Here is a 27191-nt window from a genome sequence, read left to right as displayed (position 1 = left end):
ATTAATAAATATTATATTTATTGTATCACATATATATTCAACATCTATATATATACATTTCTATGTGTATGTATGCATAGGAACTTGTTTGTGAAAAAAGTTTATATTAAGATGTCTAGAGACTACATAGGCCATGGTGATGAATAGGATATCAATTACTTATTATTGCCAGCTAGAAAATAAACTTTTGTTCCAGTGTTTATTTTAAGAAACGGCCAGTCCTGCAATTATCTTTCAAAAGCTGCTAGAGACATGCCTAAAAAGTTCAATTACATTTTCAGCACATAAAACAGAAACAAAAAAACCCCTAGAAGTATATTTCAACCTTATTTGCATACATAACCTTGGGGAAAGAAAGAAAATGTTGCACCATAATACCTTATAAGAGGAGGTTTCCTAAATTTTCTAGCCAATATCTGATCATATTGCCATGTCACAAAGTCTGCAAGAAAACCCAGGACATTCAACCAGCTATATGAGGAAAACAAACAGGTCCTAAGGTAGATTTTGTTTAAATCAGAGAATTTTTTTTAAAGGAAATATGTTCCAAAATTGGCTTCATAAACCCACGCATGCCAGAGCAAGTCCATCTAACTAGATGGACAGCATTTATTTTCACTTTTGTAGGTAGCCTTAAGCTTGCCATCTTGGGGAGCCCAATGTATTGCTGGTAGACCCCATCGCTGGTATGCTCTGTGGGCTGGCTACTCTTCCCTTCACTCCTGCCAGGGTCTCTGAAGTTTAGAGCAATCTTGACCTGATCTGGACATGACATTTCTGGTCATGTTCAAGCCACAGAAGAGTAATCAGGCCACAGAGAGCCAGCACTTCCAGAATCGAAAATAGAAGCTTCTAGGCTGTACAGATAGTTTTGGACCACACAAGATTTCAAATACCTGGGATCCCACATTTGTACATTTGCAAATAGCCTACATTCAGATGACACAAAGTATATACACACATACAAACATTTAAATTAGGATACCAATAATGCCTTGTAAGGTTAAAAGTTGTCTTTTGTGTAAACATGAATAGGATTATTTGGAACTTTTAGATCCAAATCACTCCTCTTGTCATCATGCAGATAACTTCTGTGAGGCTGCAGACCTTATTGCATTCTTATCTTCTTTGTATCTTCTTCTCTTTTTTAGTGAAATAAAAAAAATGTTCAAAGCACAGAGCACATTTTTCTATATACCATTTTATCATTAATATAGGACAATGCTATTTCCATTATACCTTTTATCTATAATCATAAAATCTCTCTGTTAGGTACTAGTAAAAAGTCCTGAATGACTTGTTGTTTTCACAGTTTTATATCTATTTGTGAGAAATAAATTTTATTACAGATTTCATCACAAATTGCTCCCAATACTTCATATTCCATTTTTATATATTACTTTTGCAAGAGAGTTCCTCCTTCTTTCATTGGTTCGTTCCTTCCTCTCCTCTGTCCTTTTTTATCATTATAAGTAGAGAACAATTATGAATTTTAATCATCATATAAATTTTCTCCACATTTAAGCTTTGGGCTTTGTATTAAGGATTCTATACCCAATAAACAAAAAAAGATTCTGCTTTGGAAAACGCCTTGCTATATATTATGAATGCAACTACTGAATTTTCTTATCTATATTTAAAATCTTGAAGGCTTTACAAATAAGCCATTAGCTCAAAAGCTGAGTATTGTATATCACATAAGATTGACAGATATTTCACTTCCGTGATATATCAAATCATAAATTTAATTTTTTGCTAGACAATCTCACCCTGGAATTTTCCATATCTATAGCCTGGGTACACACTCCTGCAAACTTTGAACAACTACACTTTCTAATGTTTCTGTTCTCCGGTGTAATAACAGATATTCAACCTCAATTCTAGAGATCAGGTTGTCTCCTTGGTTGCAGGGATGCCATAGCACATTTGCTTTTTAAGAGCAAGGCTGCACATTAGAAAAATCGAAGTGGTTGATTTAGCTTCCTGTGTTTTTTTTCCCCCGGAAATGTCAGTCTGCATTGAGTTCATCAGGAGTTTTCTTCTATTGAAGTCTCTGAAAAGTAAGTGCACTTCAAAATTCTTTTGTCTTTTCATGTCACCTGTGTACAAAACCAAGAGCCCTTTCTAAGCTCTTATCTTAGACATTATGAATCCATGAATTAAAGCCCCAAATCTTCAAGTTCATCATCAGGCATCCATGGGGAATTTCTGAACACAACTTAACTGTTTTCCTTCAGTGGTCATGGGAATATACACCTAAGTCCAGACTTGACCTTGTGCTTTCTGATGTCAGCTATACTTTTTGCCAGTTCCTTCATTTAAAATGGTAGGAGAACTTGTTTTCTCTCACTTCTTTTCAAAACTCACATAATTTATAGCAGCTATTCTTTCTGGTGGGGGTTGGGGGGTGGGAGGCACTAGGGATTGAACCCAGAAGAGTTTGACTACTGAACAATATCTCCAGCTCTTTTTGAGACAGGACCTCATTAAGTTACTGAGGTTGGTTTTGAACTTGAGATCCTCCTGCCTCAATCTCTGAGTAGCTGGTATTACGGGTATGTACCACCACACCCGGCAAGCTGTTATAAGATGTGAATGGTTGGCATTAATTAGTTTATAATAAGGGAACTTCAGAAAGCAAACACCATTTTCCTTAATTCCACTTTTTCAAGATTGAAAAACTGGTTGGAAAGTTTGCATAGAGGAGAGTTCATCAGGCAGATGACATTCACTGGCAATGCTTTTTAATTTTGAATGTAACTACCTCCTTCATTGTCTCTTTAAGCAAGAGTGTATTAATTTAAAAAATACATAAAGTCAGGTATAGGGCAGGGAGGGAATGAAATCTTTATGTTCAATCATCTGTTTCAGACAGAGTGGGCATATGATTACAGTTCTGACATTGAAGGCATCAGGTGGACCAACTTCAATCTATAGCCTTTTAACCACATATTTTCTGTAAGTAACTATCCAAACAGGGCATCTGAGGTCCAATCAGCATGGCCACAGATGACTTCAAAGCCCAAGGACTGCCCAACACAAACAGATGTACACCAGGTCAGATGTTTTCAGTAGGAAATTATCTTTTGGCCAAATTATGGGCATACTAGAAAAACATAGATTCTTCTCCAAATGTGTTTTGAGGTTGTTGAAATGCTTTTCTTTTTGTTCTCTGAGTAAACTGGGGTAGATTGAGTTCCTGTTCTGTGTGAAGCAGCATACACGTACCCTGCTGTCCAGGGAACTTAACCTAGTGCTGATATGCATCATCTGGAAGATTCCTTTAGAATGCTTATATTTAAACTTGACCAAACCCTCCATATTTAGAAATAAAAGCTTTAGAGACAGTCTTCTGCGTATTTGGTTTCTGTTTTATTCTACTAGAGTCTCTGTAAGTCTTCTCTCCAAAGGTGCATGGCTCCAGGAAAGGAAACATCCAATAGGATACTTAGGCCACCTTTCCTTAAACACTTGAGGTCCTTTCACCTTTTGCACCCTTTCTTAGTTCTGAGGTAGATGTGTTGTTACTCACTTGCAACTGCCTTTTTTTTTTCTTTTTTCAACCAGGGATCAAACCCAGAGGTGCTTAACCACCGAGCAACATCCCCAGCCTTCTGTCTCGCTAAATTGCTTAGGGACTTGCTGAACTGCTAATGCTGGCTTTCAACTTGCAATTCTCCTGCCTCAGCCTCCAGAGTTGTGGGATTATGGGCGTGCGCCACCACACCCAATTGAATAGTTTTATAGAAGTTTAATTGTGAGGAAAACTCCATCACATCGTTGCTTACCCACCAGAATAAATAAATAAATAGGCCAAGGTTGAATTCATCCATTTATATTTCAAGCGCACTCTCTTACAGGAAGTCTGAGGGATAGTAGGATTCGTTTATTGGACACTTACATTATTGTCTAGCAAATATGTTGATCTCAGCACAGGGGCTTCTTGGTTTTCATGGCTGTGCCTGCAGTGTGCAGAAAAAGGAAAAAACACCTGAGGGGAGGAAAGCTCCCGTGGTTAAGAAGGCAGAGCAGATCACTGTGATGCGCTTGTGTAAGAGGTGTGATGCGCATGTGCAATCCCCCGTGGTGCCATATGAACACCTCTGCACCCTTGCGTGCTTTGTCCTGAGGGGAGGGGTGACCCACAGGTGGGGGTCCTGTGAGAAAGAGCACTCAGAGAAAGTTCATGAAGCAATTGACAAGAGCACAACTGGGAAAGAAGAAGTGCTGCCTAGAGGAAATGCTTTCACCCAGAAGTATGAACAGGGCCCAGATGTCTGGGCAGTTTAATTATAATCCACCATGCAGTCGGTCAATACCATCCCACACTTGCAAGTTCCTTCAGGTTCGGGGAACTTTCATTCTGGGGTTCGGTGCCTTCCTTTTATCCTTAATGATAATATCTTTTCCATTGCCCTGTTTTCTGTTAGTTCTATTCATTAGCTTTCTTTAAATGGCTTTTTAAAATTAACCACCAAGAAAACTTTGAGGAAACTTAAGTCTAACCTTGGCAGTGACATACATTGTTTGTGTTATTTGCTCTCATCCTCTTTGTTTGCCCTCAGGTACCTTTGTGTGTTGACTTCTGTTGTCAGTTTGTTAGCTCCTTCAGCTGCAAACACACTCTCTTTCCTTGGTCAGTTCCTAGCTACCGACACAAAATATTCCTAGAGTAGGTGCCCATTAAATAGGCTTCAGCACTTATTTATAGGTTTTGTTTTATTTTTTGGTACTGGGAATTGAACCCAGAGGGGCTTAAGCCCTGAGCCACATCCCCAGTCCTTTTTATTTTATTTTTAAATTTTAAGACAGAGTCTCACTAAGTTGTTCAGGGCCTCCCTAATTTGCCAAGGCTGACCTCACTCTTGCAGTCATCCCGCCTCAGCCTCCCAAGTCACTGGGATTACAAGCGTGTTCCACCAGCCTGGCTTCAGCTCTCTTTTCAATGGCTAGGCCCAACCTCACGGAGCTTAGTCAGACCAAAGCATTTTGAGATCCATGCAAACAGAGCATGTCATGATTTTGCCATTGGGTCAGTTTTGGTGGCTATTGGTTAAATTTAAGGGAAATTTTAATCCTTGCCACATGGGTTAATAAGTTTCAGAGTGATCAGATGTCTGGCTTTTAGATGCAGGAAGCAAAAGCATAGTGAAGTCACCCGGCCATCACTGACTGGTGTCCAGGTACAGTATGGCTCCTCCTTTCTTTCACTTAGCCAAGAAATCCTACTGTGTGCCAGGCACAGTTCTCAGTGATTAACACAGAGTTAGACAAAACAGGCAGAAAATCCACATGATTGTGTGGCTTACATAATAGTAGGGAGACAGTGTTTTTCACTACTTAAAATTTGTTACTTTGTTAAAGAGTGACTCATCTGCCTTGCTGAGCCCTAAGGGGATCCAGTGATTGAAGGAGCCATCAGCCAGCTGACTTAACACTCAAGGGACCAGGGCAAGCAGGCAGCTTTTTGCATTCCTCACCATAGGCTAGTGACAAATGAATGCAGTTGATGTGGGGATAAACGTAATAACTATGTAGAGCATTCGGTCCAAAATTTCCCATGTAGTAAGCACTCAATAAAAGGTGGTTGTTGCTTTATTAGTGTGGTTGCTGGATTTTGTAGAAAGAGCTTCCTATCTAGATGTTAACACAAAATTATAGCCTGGAGCTACCGGATGTAACTAGAAGCTATCTCTGAGTTTCTCTGGCATTCTACTTGCTCTGCTTGGGATGGCAGCAGACATCCATTTCTGTTAACCATGCTCTGCCCTCACTCTCCCTCCCTTTGTGGAGTAGAGCACACCTCCTACATCATTCTTCTCCAATCACAGATCCCTCCACCTCCATTTTGCTTTTTTATTTTGGGGAAGTGCCTTTCCACATCTTTGGTCCTTGGGAAACATCCTTTTATTATTTTTGCTGTGGAGGAGGAACACAAACAATTCAACCTTCTATGCTGATTCCTTCAGAGTAGGTATAATAATGATGAATTTGTTAATAGTCATTCTGACAAGGCAGCTGGAAGACATGACACATGCATTTATGGTACACAAAACGGATAGGTATCAGGATATTCATAGGATGATATAGGGAAAACAGAAACCTCATGGGAAACCTCAGATTTCCCCTAATTTATATATAGGAAAAAAAAAATGACATTCATGGCCATTTCAAAAGTCCCATAAAATAGCAATTCATCAGTTTTTCTTGACTTTTATTCATTTTATCTAAATGCCTGTTCCTTTCTTCTTTTCTATGAAGAAGGTTTTAATAACTCAAACACTTAGCTCCCACTCTGGCTCCTATGACTGCATCACATTTGCTAAGTTTCATTGTTTTGAAATGACAGATGCCTTTTTTACTTCTTGTAGGAATGAAGGAGAAAAGAGTTCCTGTCAGACATCCTGATTATTTTTAAAATTAATATTTCTCCTCCCTCTTAAAAATGCCTCTCCCCTTTGTGATGAATTTTATATTTTTGAACCCTTTAAACCAGAATGGAAGACATGAATTTTGTGATTAATTTTTGTTCTATCCCAAGATATAGCCAATGTAAAGAATTGAAAAAAAAATGGATTATTTCCTTGGCATCCAGATAGAAAGAAAAACTTTTAAAAAATGCATTGAAATGAATTGAATTAAACTTAAAATGCAAAAGTTCGAGGGTCTACAAATCCAGCAAGAGTATCATTTCAGGGAATCATTGCCTCTTCCCGTCTCTACAATTGTGCTGCTTGGTGTAGGAGATAACAGATCAGTGAAATTGAGAGAAATAATCCAGAGTAAGTGTATAACTGGATGGTATTCCTGTAAGATCTAACTATTAAAGGACGTTTTTGTTTTACAAAGTCATAGGGCATTGTCTACAAGATCCCAGCTGCATTTGTAAACTCTTGGGAAATGTGGTTTAGTTACAATTAGGAAGACAAGGGCTATTGTTTACCTCCAAGATCCTGCTTTTTTTTTTCCTTAAAGATTAGGGAGATGCTCATTTCTCAGCATTACATGTGATCTGTCACCAATATAGAGTCTAATGAATTATTTCATATTAAAAACTGAACATGGCTTTCTACAAAACCTGAGCATGTTCTATCTGGGAGTCATGTAGCTATGTAGTTTTCTGTGTGGCCTCTGGACAGATAGACACTATGAGCTCTGGGTGTGGAAAGAGGAAGTTGGGCAGATAGCAGACATTTTTAGGGCATTCTGACAGCTATGGTGTGTGGGTTTTCAGGATTTTCAGAGACGGACTGAGCAAATGTCTGGAGGCCCAAATATGTCCATGAAATTTTGGGGATAAAAATAGGGAAGAAACACACATGCTATTATTAAAAGATATGCTCATATCTGTTTCTGTTCCGTATTTGTGAGCTGATTCTCAGGGAAAGAAGATAGTGATCCAGTGAAAATAAATGTGTGGATCTCTCTTGCAACATCTTGAAAATTAATTGTTTCTATTAGGTAAATATGGTCTAGATTACTAGTAGAGGCATCATTAAAGGATAAGAATTTGTGAAAAGAGCTCTGACCTTCAATCAAAATGATTTTGTTTGTGACCCAAATCTGCCACTATAGGGTGGTGGATCTTGTCCAAATCACTGTATTTGATGTCAGCTACACTAGCTGGTCTGAAGGTTCTTTGTACCTCTGTGGTTCTGTATGTACTTTCACTCTTTTTTTAAAGTTCATACCTGGTCAGAGGTTGATGACAATACTCCACATTTGGATAGTTCATGGCTGGACTCTTAATAGAGTGAGGATGGAAATGTAAAGTAGTGTTAGAATGCATGGATTATGGAAGTTGAGGCCATTTGCAAATCCTTGGACAAGTACCAGTGGTTATTCAGTCAAACTAAAATCAGCATCTGCCTCAGTGCACTCAGAGATAGTTGGGGCTTACTTTATAACATGGCATTAGGAGACCATTGACCCCAGTCTCTGTGTCTGACTTTGGTCATATTTTTTTGTTTGCAATAAAAAATATACCAAAAGATGGGCAAGTCATTTATATGCTACCAATCAGGTGCTCCATTCCATATAGCTGTCTTGCCCAGATTAATGATAGCCTGATATTTGCACTGCCTTCAACTATGTCAAGAGTAGGCTATGGACAAACAATGTATAGAGTTGATAGTGTTTATTACCCTCTTTTGGTGAGGCACATTGGCCCCATGTGCATTGACTCCAAATGAGGTGCAAATGTTCTCTGAACATCTTATTTCCCCTACCTAATCTCTTTGATCTTGTGGGGTCCACATTATATGGATAATTAGCAAAGCTTATTTATCAAAGACAAGGCTGCTAAGAAGATGATACAACTTATTGGGTACCTGTACAGTCAAGTACTAACCAGAGCATAGAACTAGTTTGTATATGTATGTGTCATCCATATATCAGAGGAAATTTTGTAAAGCAGAATACCACTTTTCCCTCTTGTACTATCATTTGTTGGCCTTGATCTTTTGGAGCATATATTGATTTGTTTATTTTTTATTCATGTCATATTTGGAAGAAAGAAAAAAAAATTTCAAAGGGAGATTGTGTTATTTGACCTGAATATCATGTCTTACTGTAGAATATTTTTGTACTTGTTACAAGAATGAAGAAATGAAACACTGGCACATGACCTTTTTGCTTTAGATGTTTTCATTGACATTAGACTTGTTTAGTTTTGAAGCATTCATATTATCATGAAACTGCTGTTTTTTACAAAGCTTTGGCATTCATTCTTGTCATTGTTGTAATCCAGCTAAATATTGACCTATGTGATTTTTCTATTCAGGTTTATTACAATGAAAGAAAAAAAAAAGTGAAATTCTACATATGAGCTACTTTATGTTTTTAAACTGCCCAATTCTTTGACTAAGCTTAAACAAGAATATTTATGTAATATATTTAAGTTCCCTAAAATCTTATGTTAACATTCCTTTTTTTTTTTTTTTTTTTTGAGTACTGGGGACAGAACTCAAAGCCTTGTGCATGCTAAGTAAGTAAGCACCCTACCACTGAGCTACATGCCTAGCCCAAATTTGTTTTCTTAAATGAAGAATTGATTTTTTTATTTTTCTTCTGGGTTCTTCTTCCAAAATGGTGTTATGATTATTTTATTATTTGCATGATGACTCAAGAATCTTATGGAATATTTGTGTATTTGTTTGACCAAAAAGAGTTTAATTAAAAGGTACAGTTCATGGTTGAGTGTTTCTCATGCATGTATTAAAAGATAAAATTTTCTTTAGGAAATTAATTTATGTGAAAATTTCTTCTTAATGTTTTTGGACACCTTACTAAGATATGATCAATGAGTACTCATTGTTGCTTTCATTTCTGAAAGGTTTACATTCCAATATCTTCTCTTTAAATTTAACTTTACAGGTTCAAAATCTTTTTAAAATGTTAGCAGAGTAACTGTTTTGAGAATGGGTACTATTCTGGTTTATACAGTTCTGCAGTGTTTATGTATTTCATGTGAAAAATTGAAAACTGTCTACTGTAACTGTGATATGCAAGTGGTTTTCATTTGTAGACTGTGACCTGCTAAAAAAGATGAAAATATAATTATAAGAGGAACATTTCAATTGTCCATATAAGTAGATCTGACTGTGTAGTTTTGTTATAAAGTATCTATACTGATCTGGGATAAGATTAGTCATCTCTGGGTTAAGTTTTAATGTAAGTACTGTGTAGAAAGTAACTAATGAATTGACGCTCACAACTTGCAAATAGAATTCAGCCTAAATTTCCGGTTTAGATACACCCTGAGAACTAAATCCCTGCTGGAATTTGAATCAAATCCTGATCTTGCTTTGCCTACGAGGCAGCACCCTGATTAACATATGATACATGCACGAAAGTAGGACACAGTTTGTTGGTGGTAAAGATAGAATATTTGGTGCTTTGTACTGGGTCTTCCTCCTCTTTCCCTCTTTATCTTATCCCCACAATCCTAATTGTTGTGATCTTCAAATCTAAAGCAAGCTAAGGAAATAAAAACAGCATAAATATAATATGGAATTATTGTCTTCATTGTAAATAGCAGCTAGCATTTTTGATCAATTTCCTATGGACCGTTTTTTGGCCTCTATCAAATAATAACTCCCAAATTATGGTTAAAATTACATTGCTATTGATGAGAACTACACTAACTTTTATTTTGTGTATTTATTTGTATATCTTCTCCTCCCCTTTCCATCCTTCCAACTCTAAAAATTAAAATTTGGTCAGAGTATCTATTAACAAAATGTTGCAGAAAAACATATTCATTAAATATAGTTCGGGTCCTTTGTGCAAATGAGAGAACGTGGAACAAATGGAGATTAAATGGCTATGGAAGGGTGGGGCTAGTTTGGGGAACAGAATGCTGGAGTAGGGCTGATTTCCTGGCACTGCTTTCTTAGCAAAGAGAACAATTTTAATCAGTTACAAAAATATTTGTGATCCATATGTTCCTCTCTGCTCACTCCCATATGCCCATATTCTCTTTTATCTCGGTAGATGATGACTTTATGATTCAGGCATGCAAGAATAATACCTCGGCTGACTTTAGAGCTCAGTTCTATTTCAAAACCCTGTTCTGGTAATTACGCACACATATATATCCAGTCTGTTAGCGCTTGGAGTTAGTTATGTGAATATCAGTTTGTTCTTTCTTTGTGGAGAGAATTATATCTTGCATCCTCCTACTGAAGCTGGAATCATGTATCTAAGGCTCAGATTTCAAACTGCATTGCCCTTCACCTGCTGGATTAAATGCCACTGTACAAATATGACAGTCAGAAAGAGAAGGCAAAGGGGTTGGCGATGACTGTTGATAACTTCATTCGACTTGGGAAAAGGAAAACAGAATCCAAAAAGCATTTGGTAATTCCACTGATTGCTGATGTTTCTTCTAAGAAAAATTAGGTGATGGGTGTGTTAGTTAATAGATCCTGATTTTAAGACACGGTGACTTCTATTTAATATTGAGTGTCAGTTATAGTATTCAGCTGGTCAAAATTGAAACATTCGAATTACTGTTGACTAGCAATCCATTTTGTTCTAACTGCATGTTTGCTTATCTTTCAATAGCTATATGATATCCAAGAACAAAAGATGCATGTTTTAAAGACAAACTACCCATCTTGATAAAGCATAAATAAATCCAGAAATTATTGCCTTTATAAGTGATTGTATTTTCAACAGTTGTTTTCTTCTTGCACAATAATTGGCTTCACAACCCAGAGTGTTGTTAGAACAGTCACGGTGAAATCCTGTGAGGAACCAGCCATGCTCATTTAAACTGGTGGAGGGTGGATGGCAAGGGGGGAAGTTAGGGTTTTCACAGATGGGCATAAGATAGAAGAGGTGTGCCTGCTGTTGGCAGTTAGCAGGTGTGTACAAGTAGTTTTACAGCAAGAGGAAAGAGATAGGGCTTGGTTTTGGCAAACGTTATTAGGAGCCCATCTCTATGTTTGCATTCAAGCTGTCTTTGCTGTTACTCCTGTAGGAGTTGTGAGCAAAAGAAAGTGCACATTATAGCATGTATTGTTTTCAACAGATTTGGAGTTTGCAAATCTTTGAATCCCTCTGACAGTGTTTCTTCGCCGTCAAACAGAATGCCCAGCTGGTGGAGCAATCCTAATGGGGAGGGAGGGGTGTGGATAGACTGTTCACCACGCAACAGGGATATCAGGAATTCTTCTCGAACTGTAAGTGGAGTAAAAAGGGCTCTCTTAGCCATGCCCATTAGGAAAGTTTTCTTTATTTCCTAACTTTAAAAAAAAAATCTTTATAGACAATGCTTCATTAAATCAGAAACTTTAAATTTGCTTCACTAAGGTAACTTTCACAAAGAGTCACAGAAACAGAATTAAAGTATATCATATTAATCTATAATTAAGACAAAGACTTGGGTTAAAAAAGGAGGCAAGGCTGTTGCTCATAGGTGATTTGGGTTCTCATTGAGGCAAACACACAAGCTTGTTTTTTTTATTATTTTTTTTAACACAAAGTGCGAGATTTCACTAAAAAAGGTTAAAATTGAAGTGAGTAATCTTCAGTGCATAATGCAATTGTTAATTTTAGCTCCTTGCGTGGGTGCCGCTCTGACTTGAACAGCCGGCTGTAGCCTTCATTAGAGAAGAAGCAGGCAGCTTGAGACAGGTGGAGCTGGATCAAGCTGTGAACGTGATTTGCTGGAATCTGGTCATTAGTGTTAGAAAACCAGTCTTATTTATTTTGTCCTTCACCCTACCATGATTATTGCAGTTATTATTATTTACTTTTCGTCTTTTTTCAGGTTGACGATGATGCGTCAAACTGTGTAAGGGAACCGCATGGAGATGGGCATTCTGAACTGTTAATGGGGACATGGGACGCCAGTTGCCTCTGATTACTTGTGTGGATTTTCCCGGTGTAGAACGACAGAAGCCGCTAGTAAGTCACCAAGACCTACAGCAGGAATTCTGCGTGAAAGGTAAAGGTCCTCTCTGACTGTCACCTCATCTGTATTTTCCTATTATGACACCAATGTGCCTGTTCGTGTGGAACATTTCACTGACTGTAACCACGGTAGATGGGGATCCATATCAGAGGCTTGTTTGGCTTGTAGTTTGGAAAACTAGAGCTCAATTTGTTCACTCCATTTTACATCTGGTATGATCTGCTTTTTTACTGAAATGTTCTGATAAATGAGTTAAGGCAACCAAAGTTCTTTCTCCTCCCCCCTACTCAATACCCTGAGAAACAAGCTGTTTGCTAGTGGGAAACAGAACTTTTAATTTGTTAACCACACATACTGAGTGCCAGTAGGATCTGAGAAATCTGTCAGAATGCACTGGATCCTAAAACCTTCCCAAACTTGAAAGCATTGATCATTAGTCACTTAAAGACTTCAAAACACTGTCCTTTAGGAAAACTATTCCTTTTACATTCCCACAATCCTTTGCCAAATGAGCCTGTGTATTTTAAAGATCATTACATCCCATCTGTTCTGTCATGGTAGATTTTAGCAAATTTGCAATAGAAATTGCTGTGGTATAGATTTTTCTTATGCTTCCTATTTCCAGTTGGAAATAAAATCATTGAATTAGTAAATGGTAATTAAACACTCTCCAAGAAACATCCAATACTAATTATCACTGGACAGTCGTTACTTGGGAATTTTTATGAAAATAAAATAACTTTCTCAGTTATAGCCTCTTTCTCTCTCTCCACTTTTCCTACATCCTTCCTTCTTTTTCTTTTTCCTTTCTCATTGCTTAAAAAAATAAGGAGGAAGTCAGTGCTAAATTATTCATGAGCCTCCTCTGACAGCACATCAGAAGGGGAAGTGTCAGAGATTTTATGGAGGTAGGGAGGAAAAAAAAAAACAATAACAGGCTTTAACTTTGAAAAGCCATTTCCAGTGTCTGTATACTAGACTCTTGTGAGCCTGGAGTAGCGGAGTTGAGTCGCGATAGCTTCATTAGAGCTGCCTGCCAGACTTCCTCTGCAGGATCTTGCAGCACCAGCAACTGACAGGAGCCTGGGAGAGGGCTTATGCTTTTAATAATGTAGCTGTCAGTTTGAAGCCTGGAAATATTGACCCTAAAAGGTTTATTGCCAAAATTAGATCCCATATTTATACTGAATTATTACCTCTTCAGTTGATTTTTGCCCCTTGTTGAATATACTATATTCTTTGTACTAGGTAAGTGTGTCTGTGGTTGAAACTTGAAAATGATCTTGGAGTCATTGTAGAGATGCTGCAGAACATCATTCCCACCTCTTGACCCAGAAGTTGAAGTTCAGCTATTCAAGAGTTAGAGAACTATTCTCATTTTCTTCCTCCACTTTGTAGCAGAGCATGGGCACTGGTAGTTGTGTGGGAGTTAATGTGTCTTCATCTAAGATTAGTGGATCTGTTTTGATGGCAAGGTATATCACAAGTGTGCTTGAGTGTGTGCAGAAGGGTGTGGATGGGGTGACCGCATCTGCCTCTTATGTGTGCATTGGGTACTTGATTTCATCTCTTTTTATCCTCTTTTTCATATAAAATTGATGGGGATGCCTGAGTTGTTCATATGAATTTGAATACAAAGGGAGAAAAGAAAAATGTCAACAATTAGAGTCAAAACTTTAGCTGCACTGATGATGTTTTCTGATATCTTAACCTCCTAGGGCATCAAACCTTGTTATTTTAATTTGCATCTGGGAGAATGTCTGAGCAAGGAGACCTGAACCAGGCGATAGTGGAGGAAGGGAGGACTGAGCAGGAGACAGCCGCTCCAGAGAATGGCATAGTGAAATCAGAAAGTCTGGATGAAGAAGAGAAATTGGAATTGCAGGTAAGTCTGGATAGACCCCTGATTCTCATACCACTGTGTGCTTTTTTCTCTTCCTTCTTTTCTAAAATATTTTGAAGATGTGTTTCTTCTTTTTAAAAAAGAGTTTGACTAGTTAAATGGTTAGGAAATATTTAATGTTAATCCTCTCCTTTCCCAATTATGAATAATTTTTTTTTCTTGATTGAACTATACTCTAAAATGCCTTTTGAAATGAAAAATATCTAAGGAACATATTTAATTACCGAATTTGCACACATCATCCCAGGACCAGTTGCTTAGACCACTTTGAGCGATACCTGCAGGGCCTCTCCAGAGACACCTTTGGGCTCTCTGAGTTTTAAAAATGGGCTTGCAATTCTATGGAAAGTTGAAGATTTGATGCACAGCTGACTGAGAAAAGTCAAAGACATAGCTCTGGTGACCTTCGTGGGCATGTTAAGGTTTAAATCTTATTATCAAACAGAGTCAGAACACTATAGGGGAAGTATAAGACTGGCAGTGAGTGAAGGAAGTGGACAAGTGTTATAATTAAATACACTAAGATTTATAGGGGAAAGAGATTTCGTAGAGAGAATATAAAGGGTACTTAGAAATGGTGTGTAAGTATCAATTTCCTTTGAACTAAACTTTGAAAGTGTTAACTCTTTAGGTACCAGTAGTTGGCAAAGACTGAGATCACAAAATGGTCAAAAAAAAAAAAAACATCGAGGCCAGTTTTTCTCCTCTTTTGTATTTTTTTTTTTTTTCTGAAAAGAGAGAGAGCTGAAAGTTAACACTTTGGGGGAAGCTGGGAGCTAGGTCAGGGGTTCTCCCTGGTAATTGGAATGCCTGGTCAGTATTGTTAATTTCTCTACTATTTGGTAGTGATGACTTTTCTTTTCCACTTTCTCATTCTCTTTCTCTCTCTCTCTCTCTCTCTCTTGCTGTCTGTTCACTGTTCTTTTTCTTTTTTATTTCATTTTGTTTCTAACACACAGAGGCGGCTGGCAGCTCAGAATCAAGAGAGAAGAAAATCCAAGGTAGGGTTCTTGAGATTCTCGGTAGAGCCATAGCGTGGATGTTGTATATTTCACATTGGGGATAAAGGATTTGCCAACAACTCAAGGCAGTTGTGTGCAGATGTGGTGGGTCACAGAAGGGTCGGTGCTGTCTGCTTTTAATGTGCTCATGTTCACAGGTCTCTTTCTTTCCTGCTCTGTATGCTTTTATTTTTTTTTTTCCAGTTCCAGCATTTAGAGTTTGGATAACTGCAGATATATACATTTGATCCATTTTCACACTTGGAGATTTCATGGTGCTTTCTAAAACACATAGTATTTTGTTTTATTTTTATTTTAAATAAAATTTGGGGTAGATGATTTAGTCTCACCAACTGATTTCTGCCTTAAAATAAATAGGTACGGCTATTTAGTACACTTTATCATTTAATCATCTTCTCAGTCAAATCCCTCTGAGCATAATTTTAGTGGAAGTTGATTTTGTCAGCTATTTTTCTCTTAATATCTGTATGATATGGCAGCAATTCATTCTTCATGTGTTTCCAAAATAATGGGCCCAGTTGGCTAAAATTGTTCCTTGCATACATCCACTCATCTTCTCCTCTGTCTCCATCCCCATCAACAAGAGAGGTCTGATGCTTTGCCCAGGTGTAGAAAGTACTGAGCAACAGACTTAGAACTTGCTTTTTTAAATTTTGGAAATGTCATGTGGACCTAGAGATGATTTGACAGCCTGAGCATGCTTTCTGTTTGTTTTCTTTATTTCTCCTTCTCTCCCTTTCTTCCCCCTCTTCCCACCCCCCAGTCAGGAGCAGGAAAAGGTAAACTGACTCGAAGTCTAGCCGTCTGTGAGGAGTCAACAGCCAGACCAGGAGCTGAAAGCCTTCAGGATCAGGTATAATCCCTGTCACTATCTTGAATTGCATGAGCTAGACCTGTCTCTGTGTGCATGATGATAAATTTGGCATTAAACAGTGTTTTGGGGGAGAAGAGTACACCTGAAGAAAGAAATACTTTTCTTGCTTCAACACCTGTTTATGAGACATTTTAAAATAGTTTAAAAGCTTATCACAGAGTATTACGTTTGTTTTTTTCCAGACTCTCTGAAAACTGCAAATGGAAAGGAATTCAAAAGAATTTAGATTAAAACTTAAATAAAAAAGTAAGCACAGTAGTGCTGAATTTCCTCCAAGGCTCTCTCTTGATAAGGCTGAACCAAATATAGCCCTAAGTACCCTGTCTCCTTCCTTGTTGGAGATGTCTTACCTCTCAGCTCCCCAAAAAGCACTTGCCTATAAGAAACACAACCGTTGGCTCGTATGACTCTTGTGAAATAATGACTAAGGTGCATTGAACTTTGAAGACATACTTTACGGGCTTTGGTGGAGATTGCTCAATACTGCAAAAATTATCCAGAAACGAATCTGAGCTGATGGTGAATTTAAGTTAACATTATTAACATTTCGCTGCATCTCCTTACCTTTAGTTTTGCTCCTTACGGCAAGATTATTGGGCTCCAAAATTTTAAATTTCAACAAAACTATTGTATGACAAAATGAAAAAGTTCACATCATATTTATTTTTGTTTGCCTTTAGGCAGCACATTAGCTTTTATAAAAATAGTCTTGCTGCTGAAATTTTGCTTATTTTTTAAGAGGCTGAGAGCAGTCAGGACAAAAGTTAAAATGATTTATTTGAGCCCAGGGGAGGGAAAATTGATTAAGATGTCATTATTTTTGTTTGGTTTTGTTTTGCTTTTCTCTCTTCATTTTAACTGAAATACTCTAAATTCTCTTCATGGACATAGAGAGCATTGAGAGCACTTTCTTTAAAAGGACCAAAAATAAATCCCTTATAGACTTTTGTCCTAAGAGTATTTTTTTCCTAGCCTCATTTTCTTAACCTGCCACTCATGTCACAAGGCATGAACAGGCTATCATTCAGTGGCCATTACTATGTTTCCTACATCTGCTTTATTTAACTTGGGCTCTGAGAAATGTGTGGCTTTTCTTCAGCATTTCATTTGTGCTTCTATTTTTAATGGAGATTTGAAAGGGGGGAATAATGTGAATATCATGGCTTGTATTATTAAATGTTGATTGATGGCTTATAATGTACTGCACATGACATGTGTTAACTCTGCGGAATGACAGACCCTAGCAGAAGTAATGCTCCAGTTGTCTCCCACTCCTAGTGCCAGGCAGAGGAGGACAGCCTCTATAGACTCAATCTGCTTTTAGTCCCATTGGACAAAGCACAGGAAGACATTTTTTTTTTTTTTAAGACATCATCTGTATCATAGTGTCCAACCTGGACCTAAATCTAGTTTCTCCATATGATTGGTGCAGAGAAATCAGATGCAAACGGTGCTTTGTTCCTGCTGGTTCCAAGCTCAGAAAACAAAGAGTAGCTTGTAGGAGAGAATTAGAGCCTGCAAGCTTTTCTTTGACTAGCTGGGAGTGGTGGGAACAGGGGGCTGATAGAAAATACCCAGACACACACATAAGCAAGTGGCCCTGCTACCTTTTTAGAGACTAAAGAAGCAGATCTTTGAGTTTATGTGCAATGCCTTCATTAGATCTCACCGGCACTAGCAAAATGTGTGGACTGAACCCAGAGAACAGTGGCAGAAGTATACAGTATATGGATTGTATGGCTTCCCCAATGTTTGTATATTCACAGTATTTGGAAAACTGCCTTCATTTTCCTGTGTGGAAAAGACTCTCTTGCTACCTGTATTACTTGATCTCAGACCCATACCTGATGGTTCAGTCTGTCCTTAAGTTAAAGGAAGTTTGCTTTTCTAATGTTATACTATTTACCTATCAGTGTATTACTGCAACTTGAATCATTCTTTTACTGTTGTTGGATATAAACTTATCCTGTACCAATGTATTTATTAACACTTGTATTTTATTATTGAGTATATCAATAAAAATATTAAAAAATAACAGATTGTTTTTTACCAACTCTAAAGCACTTTTGTGTGTTCTTTCAACACCATAATGCGTATTTATGTATGGAAAAATAGTTTTTTTTTTCCTGAGTGTAGTATTTGTCAACACATGGCATCAGTTTGTACGTATTTTTTTTTTTTTTGTAGTGAAAGTTTTTCTGTGCCTCTGCTCTTGCATTTAAATTGTATTTCCAAGCCTCTTTGATTGTAGATTCAAGCTTACAGAGGCTAAATGTTTCAGTTGGTTTTGAAGAAGTAATGAGACCATTTTCATGACCAGGGTGCCCAATCCACAGTTCCCCCCTTAATCAACTGGCAAATCGATTCTTCCCCATCACAGCCCGAAGTCATGCCTTAGCCAGAAGTGTCCCAGTGTTTTCCTGAACAAGTAGAAGCAAATCATTACCCTCTAGTCTGCTTGAACCTTTGTCAATTAAGACATTTTTTCCCCAAATGGTGTTGTGAAAGGCACTATAATCAAATTACATTTCATTTTACATATTTCATGTACATCCAATTCCCCAGGATAAACATGTGGCAATCAAAGAAAAAAAAAACAGATGAGATAAATATTTATCAGGAGAGCATGTTTTATTTCCTCCTCTATGTTTTTTGTTTGTTTGTTTTTCCAAGCATGGTGACTTTGTTCTAGCCAGGCGTTCACAATGGAACCCCTCCCAACAAAAGAGATTTGGCTTCAGAGGACTTTTGTTTTATGCCTGTTAGGTTAGCCAGATTTGCCAAGAACCATTATGAATACCAGATTGGTCACAGTTTGAGGAGGTGCCAGCATCGATTTAGTCACATGTAAAGTGAGCATTAGCTTGCTTTTCCATGAGAGACACTATTAGTCACTGGGAATACATTTTCCCCCTACATCATAAATTTTAATGTCACTCCTGGAAGGAAGCTTCCCACCATGTGATCTCTTACATAAGAACAAATGGGCTTTGTGTTGGCTGCTTTGTCATAATTTTAATTATGACATAACTTTTTTCAAAAAACTAATAAACATGACATGGCTCATTCTTCTTCAGAACAATGAACATACTATCAGACAAACCACTAGCGTTTGTGAGTTAATGCAAAATTACCTGTTTTTCAGCACAAAATAAATACTAGAGAGAAGATCCAGCTCCCAAACTGTAAAGGGTCAATTTTATATGAAGCAAGAGAGGGTTCGAAAGAATCTATTTATATTTTGGAAAGGATTAGTTGATACTAAAATGAAAAAAAAACAATTAAGTATTTATATACAATTTATGAAAAAATGTAATTCTACTGGCTACATTTTCTAAAAGGTAATGCTTCTTGTAAATATATATCATAATGACTTATTGATGTCATTTATAAACAATCATGATAATCCATACCTGGGATTCCTGGTGTCATAAAGCTTGATTTATCATAGTAGGAGTAAATTATAAATTTAAAAGTAGGAGTATTGTAAATTGTAAAGTAGGAGTTTATTATAAATTGGGTATTGAGGGCTTTCATTATGTCTGTTCTATCTGTAATAACAATTCGTAAAATCTGTCTATGTTTGTGCCAATTTCTCCTTATAAGGAGTTACAAAAGAACTACGGAAATCTTTTTTTTTTTTTTTTTTTAAATACATGACAGTGGCTCTGATGTAAGCTGATGGATGAAGGAATTTTTCCTAGGGAGTTAAAAATAAGCCTGTAGAAAAAATAAGAGTTGTGATCTACAGGAATTTAACTTAGTTGAGGTTAATATTCATGAGGCAAAGTTTCAGTACTAGATGTTTCTCATGACCTCCCCTTGACTTCTAAAGTTCAATTCACCTTAAAGGGCAATTATTTTTCTGACAGGTTTAATTTTTACCATTTAAGAAAAAAAAAAAAAGTCTGCACCTGGCTTTCATTTTTCTGTATTTAATAACCTCTATGCAAAATGGAAACCAGACAGAGATTATTAAATCTGGCCCTAAATTATTATATTTTCTCCCCAACAGGAATCAATTCATTTACAGCTTTCCAGTTTTCCCAGCCTGCAAGAGGAGGATAAATCTAGGAAAGATGACTCTGAGAGAGAAAAAGAAAAGGATAAAAACAAAGATAAAACCTCTGAAAAACCCAAGATCAGAATGTTATCAAAAGGTGAATGTGAAAATGTTTCCTTAATTTCCTCAATTTGGGCACATATGTAGTTCTAGAAGTTGTTCTAGAGAGCACATGCATATTCACCACCTGACAGGCTCTGCATACGATTTTATATGTGTAGGTATGTGTGCATGTAAAAGATGTGAACTTGATTTCATTTCTGTTCATAGTCTATCATTTGTGTAGTTAGGATATTTTTGGATCACATAATTCTTTGTATTCACATGTGAATCTCCTGTTTTCAATTGCAAGCTGTACAAAGGAGTAAATATAAATGTGCTCTTAAATTCAGATTGATTAGACCAGTTAACTTGGAGTGGTGAACAGCAATGATACCCAGTTTTCTAACTTAACCCTCATGTTATCTTAAAAGGCAAATGGCAACCAGATTCTGTCAGTCAGTGAGGTAGTCTCCCAAGCAAGTACAGAACTGTATGTCCGTGGATTACCTGATTCACATCTTACCTGATTTTGGTCTCTGCACCCATACACTGTCACCCAATGTTTCATTTTTTAAAATACACATACTACTTTAATACACATTCTACCCTTCCCATCCCCCCCAAAAAAAAACAACCCCAAAAGTAATCCCTTCTAAAGCTACAGCCTTTTGAATATTGCCATACATATCACTGTACAAAATAAACCTAAGTTAAGTTGAAATGAAGAATGCCACGCATAAATAACCTTTCAGTAGACTTTTTAAAGATAATTGAGAAAGAATTGGGCATGTGATCTGCTGAGGAATGATAACCACTCCTAATATCAAACAACATTTTGGTTTATCACACTTGTCTCTGCTGCTCTATGCCTAAATCTCGAGGTGTACACAAGAGTCAAGAAGCTCATCTTTTAAAAGTGGTTATGGAAAGTTAAGTTTTATCTAGCATCAGGAGACCTGAAAGACTTGGGAATGTTTAGTGCCCGCCTGTGTTTTGTACTGATTAATATTTAGGAGGTCTTGTAACAGAACTTTCATTTTTTTTTCACCTCCTTCTTTCCAAGAGAAAAAGGATTCTGTAAGATCTCAAGCTCTAGAGCCTTCTCTGGAGGTTGGGATTTTCTGTGATGTGGAGGCAGTGCCTGGCTGATTTGCAACATAGGGTGAACATGTGATAATTGGCTCTACCCCTCCCAACACCAGACTGTGCCCACTTCCCCTTCCATATTTGGGTCTTTCCACAGTCAGGATCTTTTCAATCCCCAAGCCTTATTTTCATTTTGATGTCACACTGCCAGGTTGCTAGTTATGCAACATATTTTTTCATAACAATAGCTTCATCTAGAATGTACCTGAGCTGGAAGGAAAGGAGGCGGGCTGGGTGAGCATTTTCTATCCCATCTTCCCGCCATTTCTTACAACTCCATTCTTCTGTTTGTTTCAGACTGCAGCCAAGAATACACGGATTCTACAGGCATAGACTTACATGAGTTTCTGATTAACACTCTAAAGAATAATTCCAGGTAAATTATTAAACAAGCCTCTTTATTATTGGAAGTTTCAAATAAAATGTTAGAGTTATTTATCCAGATATTTCTAAGACAGTTGTACAATGCAGATGCCTTTCCTGATGGCTTAAACTATCTCCTGCATTTCTTTTTACCTGTTTCAAATTTGCATGTTTATTATTGATAGATTTATAACTCCTGGGTCGTTACTTTAATGAATAAATGATAGTTTATCAGCTTTACTTTTCTGGTCACAAAGAAATAACTGATGAAGAGGGAAAAATAGAGACTAAAATTATTGATATTAAGTAAACCAATTAGGTTTCAATTCAGTTTTAGACCTATCTAAATCCAATATCTGGGCTTTACTTTATTTCGGTTTCCTGTGAATTTAAAACATTTTTTTAATTGTTATGTTTTATGGTCCTCATGGCTCGAATGCCAACATAAACATTGACTATAAAATTTAGATACTACCAAAGATTTAACAAATGAGAAAAAAATTATCTGGAGCAAAATGAAATAATGTGTAAGTGAATGGTTGGCATGTTCTAAAGAAAAGTGAGATGTAGTTTTGTAACAATATGCATTTAAATAATCTTCTCCATGCATTTAATTAACTATTTATGTCCTTGGGATATGGAAATTACATAAAAACTTTAATTCTAACATTTTGGTTTTTTTTTTTTTTTTTTTTTTTTTGCAGGGACAGGATGATACTCTTGAAAATGGAGCAGGAAATTATTGATTTCATTGGTGACAACAAGTATGTTAAATGGCAGTGCTGGCTGATGAGATGATGGGTTTTAGTTTGATATTTGGATTAAATTACTCATTTTGGACAGATTTAGACATAAAACATTGTTTAATATGTTTCTTGATTTGTTAAATGGAGATGTTACTGGGAGTCATATGCTGATGGGGATTCTTGCTTGGACCATGCGTGCTCCTGCTTGTTAAATTCCTGACAAAATGGCTATTAAACAGGGGGCCACCGATTAGCATAGAATAGCTGTACCACGAAGCGACCCTTTTCATTTTTATTATAGTTTTTTAATGGGCTCCAGCTGGCTGCAGTCAGTTATGCCTGGAAATAATTGTGCTGCTTTCAGTGTAAACTGGGTAATGACACATCTCCAGATAGGCATCTGCAGTCACGTATTATGTCATATCATTTGTCCTCTGCCTGGCTCTGTTGATAAGGTATCATGGACAAAAATAGAACACTTTCCAACAGATATTAAGTTCTCTTTGGCAGGAGAAATGTGCAACTATGAAACAATAATACGTATTGTAGCTTAATCAATACGTCTATAATAAGTGGAAATCTTGCCTCGAAATGGGGACACTAAGTAATGCCAGAAATGAAAGCAAAAGGCTTAGTGGTTTGGATGAAAGAGAAATAGTTTTATGTGTCTACCTGTAAAATGTGCTGTGGACAGGAAATGAAAATGCTGATTTCGCTTTTTCTTGTAACTCTGTTTCAGTAATCATTATAAAAAGTTCCCTCAGATGTCATCGTATCAGAGGATGCTTGTCCATCGGGTGGCAGCTTACTTTGGATTGGATCATAATGTGGATCAAACAGGAAAATCTGTCATTATCAACAAGACCAGCAGCACCAGAATGTAAGCCCCATCACTGTATTTATTTAGCATTTTCTTTTTTTCTCTTATGGGTTCATTTATAAGAGCACAGTATTAAATTCAAGGTACATGACATTTAAAATGTGCAGTGTTCTTTATCTTTTGCTCTTATCAGTAGTAGTGTGGCATTTATCTGTAGAAGATGATCTGCGATCCAAGAAAAGTTTGTAAAATTCAGGCAATAAAGTGAATTTACTTCCTGATCTTTTACATAGCTCTTGAAACATAATTCTCTTCTTTCTATCAATACTCCTTGAAATTACATACAAATCCATGGGAAATTTTATGTCCAAATGTAACTCAAATTGAAAGTAAAAGACTTTTAAGAAACCATGACATGTACAGAGTAATGGTCCTATTTCCCCTTTTCTGATTTGTTGACATCTATCTTATTGTGGTTTCCAGAGTAATAAAACCCCCTGAACCTGGAGACAGAAATCCTGCCTCTAAATTTCAATTCTACCTACCAGTTGTGTGACTTGGCACTTGTCATTTAAAATCTGCCATCTCAGTTTTTTTTTTTTTTCCCCTGCAAAATGAGAGTTTTGAGCTAGATGATATCTAAGTTTTATCTCTAAAAGGAAGATGATAATTCGTTTTTTTCTTCTTAAGAAAATCACTTGATTTCATCTTAGTAGATTATTGTTGTCCCACTGAGTCATGAAAAGCATAATAATGAGTTTTAATTTGCTTTGAAACTTGGAGCTATCTCTCTTTGACCCATGGAACTTTTGAGTACAGTGCAAGCCACTGCTATAACAAGAGTCATGTTAAACTCTTTAACTGTCCAGTGTAAAATATTCTCTTTTCTAATTCATTTTTCCACACTGTGCTTAGTAAGCTTAGGAATACCATGTTAGTGAAGGGAGCTTTTGTGTCAAGCTGAGTATCATGATTAAAATATTCTTTTTTTTTTTTCTTTTTCCTGTTCACTGGGGTTGGAACAAGTGGGGATAGAGATAAGGCTCTTTGTCTACTCAGGGATCAGTCTGTGCTCAGCAGAGGCAGAGGGAAAGTCACACTGGAGAGTACAAACTAGGAGACCTGGGACCACACTTGGCTATTATGTCAGGGATACTGAGCACTTCACTTCTCTGGGCTTCAAATTACTTGAATATATGCCGGACTGTTTGAAGTGGATAATGTTTAAGGGCTCTTAAAGCTTCAGAATTATTGAGTCCTGGGGTTACATTCTATTTTACTGGCAAAACACATTTTAAAATTTATCAGTTTTCCACTCTATCTGATTGTTGACACATGTGCCTCGTATTTTGAACAGTAGTGGAAGTTAAAGGTTATGTCTCTTAATCCTTCACATCTTCCCACTCCATCAAATACTCTTGCTCGTTTTTGTTGTTGTATGGCTGTTGATGTTTTCTATTCTCCATTCTGTTTTTTCCTGTGGCTTTCAGGTACCATAATGTAGAGAAGTGCTGATTGGAAAAAAAAAAAAAAAAAAACTACCTCCTTTTAGTTTTTTTTTCTTTCTCTTTCTCTATAAGGCCTTAAGGAAATATGAAAAAGCCTCCAGATTAAGTAGATAAAGTTTCATACAGTTTCACCTGGTGGATAGATTTATCTATAATATACACTCTTGGTAATCACAGTCATGAATATATATAAACATGTTTGTAGAATAGTTTTTGAGAATATTAAGCCTTTGTAGAAAGACTTTTGCTAAACTTCAGTACCTTTAAAGCTGCTTTGTTCAGTATGGTAGCTATTCACTTTTCGATTTCAATTAATTAAATTTAAATAAAATTAAAACTTTGAAAACTTAGTTTTCTCTCTAGGCTAACCACATTTCAACTGCTCATATTGTATCTATAGACTGTTTTCATGATTTTGGAAACTTTTATTAGCCAATTCTTCTGTAAATCTTATATTTTCTGCAAGTTTCCAAGTAACACTAGAGGTTATAATCTGTCCTTTAAAACTTTGAATATCTGAATAACAAACATTGTAATATTAGCCCTTTTTACTTCCAAAAGAATGCCAGCATTTTTTGTTTGTTTGCTTTTTTTTTTTAATGGCCATTTTATAATAGACCCCACATACTTATAAATTCAGGAAGAGTGAAAAGCATCTCTTGAAGATTTGATAGCTCCAGCAGAAATGCCAGGGCTCAGTCTTGGCCTAGTTCTTTGCTCTTGCATTTCCATCTTTACCCACCCTTCTATGAGTCAAATCCTCCCTAAACAAAAGAGACAGAAGGCTACATGTCATGGACTTTCAAGTATTTTCTGAAGAGTCTAGCCTGTCATTGTTCAATCGGTAACTGTCAACTCTTAGTGTTCTATTCTGACCATCTTTTATCTGATTGGCTATTAGAGGACAAGTGTAATGGTGGAGGTGATTCAGGGATAATTGACACCTCTTAATAAGAAAAGAGGATGAATTAAATGTTCTTTTTCAAGTGGTAACAAGTCACATTTTTCAGGACCTGAATCATTTTCATGGTTTTAGTGAAGAGAAAATAGCATTTTGCAGAGACTTGTATGTTGGATTTTAAAATTCTATTGCCATGGAATTGAAAGTGAAATTGAAGATAGGAATGGAGCATTCACAACAGGCTATCCAAGGCCCAGGTGTCTTGGGATTTTTGTTGTTGCTATTGTCATTGGTTTGTCTTTGGTTGGAGGGTGTCCTTTGGATTTTCTGAAAATTTTAAGTGTTCTCTCATCAAGGCAATTGACATGTGATAGTTAATGGGAACCATATTATTTTAGACATATTGATTTGAAATATTTTCATTTATTTGATGGAAGGAGGCAGGGATGAGAATTTCTCAGATGGGTTCTTGTGAGTTTTGTGTTTAGAGAATACCTTTTCAATTTATACCAATTTGTGTTACTTCAAGGCAAATACACAGAAATGCATATATTAAATGGCACTATGACTTTGGAGAAATTCAACAAAAATGTCAGTTGAGGACATAAAAGTCAGCTAAAAGTTTGGGGGAGGTAAAACATTCTTTTATAATTTTAATGTTTCTTCTTTACTAACACACTATTGGTATATAAAGTGCTTCTCTAACTTAGATGCATACATAATTATGATACTGTTAGCTAAACATTGGCCATGATTTATTTCCCAACATAATGCTTTTCTCAATGAAAGGCAGTTCAAGTACTTAGAGATAAGTGACTTCAGAAGGTTTAGATTTTCATGGAAACTAGTTTTACATGAAGTTCAAACTATTTAGGTCATAATGACAAATATGTGAGGAGAGTGTGTCTGTGTGTGTGTGTGTGTGTGTGTGTGTGTATGTTTAATTGATTTCTAGCATTTTCTGAACATACTTAGATATAATATATAATACATTTTCCCTTTCATGATGGAAATAATTTTTCTCAGGACATACTTCTCAGCTGATATCATCTCTTACTTAAAATAGCATTACCTACAATTATTCATTATAATGGATATTTTCCCCTTGTCCCATGTACATTTTTACATTAAATCCTACAAACTAGGTTTTATAAAGTTTGAGGCTTGAAGAGGAGCAATAGTTAGCATGACTGGAGCCTAAACTAGTAAGTCTAATAAAAAAATTCTTAAAGAATTCAATTTTCTTAAAGAGAACTATCTCAAAAACAGTGAGCAAAATTCTCAAAAATATTTCATGGATTAGATGGGAATCCCAACTCTTTAAGCCCATCATTGTCTCAGAAGAAACAGAGATTGAAGGACTGTCATTTTTGTTAAGATAT

The 27191-nt window shown here is 36.6% G+C and overlaps 1 protein-coding gene across 19 annotated transcripts in view; it reads left to right on the top strand.

Annotated features, from left to right (window-relative positions):
- ARPP21 (cAMP regulated phosphoprotein 21) overlaps positions 1 to 27191 on the top strand; it is a 149978-nt gene that overhangs the window by 30566 nt on the left and 92221 nt on the right. For 14 of the 19 annotated variants that reach the window (XM_081284939.1, XM_081284933.1, XM_081284935.1 and 11 more), the window contains 8 exons: positions 12278 to 12454; positions 14140 to 14306; positions 15284 to 15325; positions 16110 to 16199; positions 20236 to 20380; positions 21769 to 21847; positions 22539 to 22598; positions 23320 to 23460. In XM_081284939.1, the coding sequence (XP_081141065.1) occupies positions 14178 to 14306; positions 15284 to 15325; positions 16110 to 16199; positions 20236 to 20380; positions 21769 to 21847; positions 22539 to 22598; positions 23320 to 23460 (686 nt within the window). In that variant the 5' untranslated portion in view covers positions 12278 to 12454; positions 14140 to 14177. Of the gene's footprint in view, positions 1 to 10762; positions 10861 to 11536; positions 11688 to 12097; positions 12193 to 12277; positions 12455 to 14139; positions 14307 to 15283; positions 15326 to 16109; positions 16200 to 16402; positions 16492 to 20235; positions 20381 to 21768; positions 21848 to 22538; positions 22599 to 23319; positions 23461 to 27191 lie in introns of those variants that run through there. The other 5 variants (XM_081284940.1, XM_081284942.1, XM_081284941.1 and 2 more) reach the window with 5 other exon arrangements.

Source organism: Spermophilus citellus, assembly GCF_964194105.1.
Source record: "Spermophilus citellus genome assembly, chromosome: 3".
In the NCBI taxonomy this organism is placed as follows: domain Eukaryota; kingdom Metazoa; phylum Chordata; class Mammalia; order Rodentia; family Sciuridae; genus Spermophilus; species Spermophilus citellus.
This window is presented reverse-complemented; position numbering and strand designations above follow the sequence as displayed.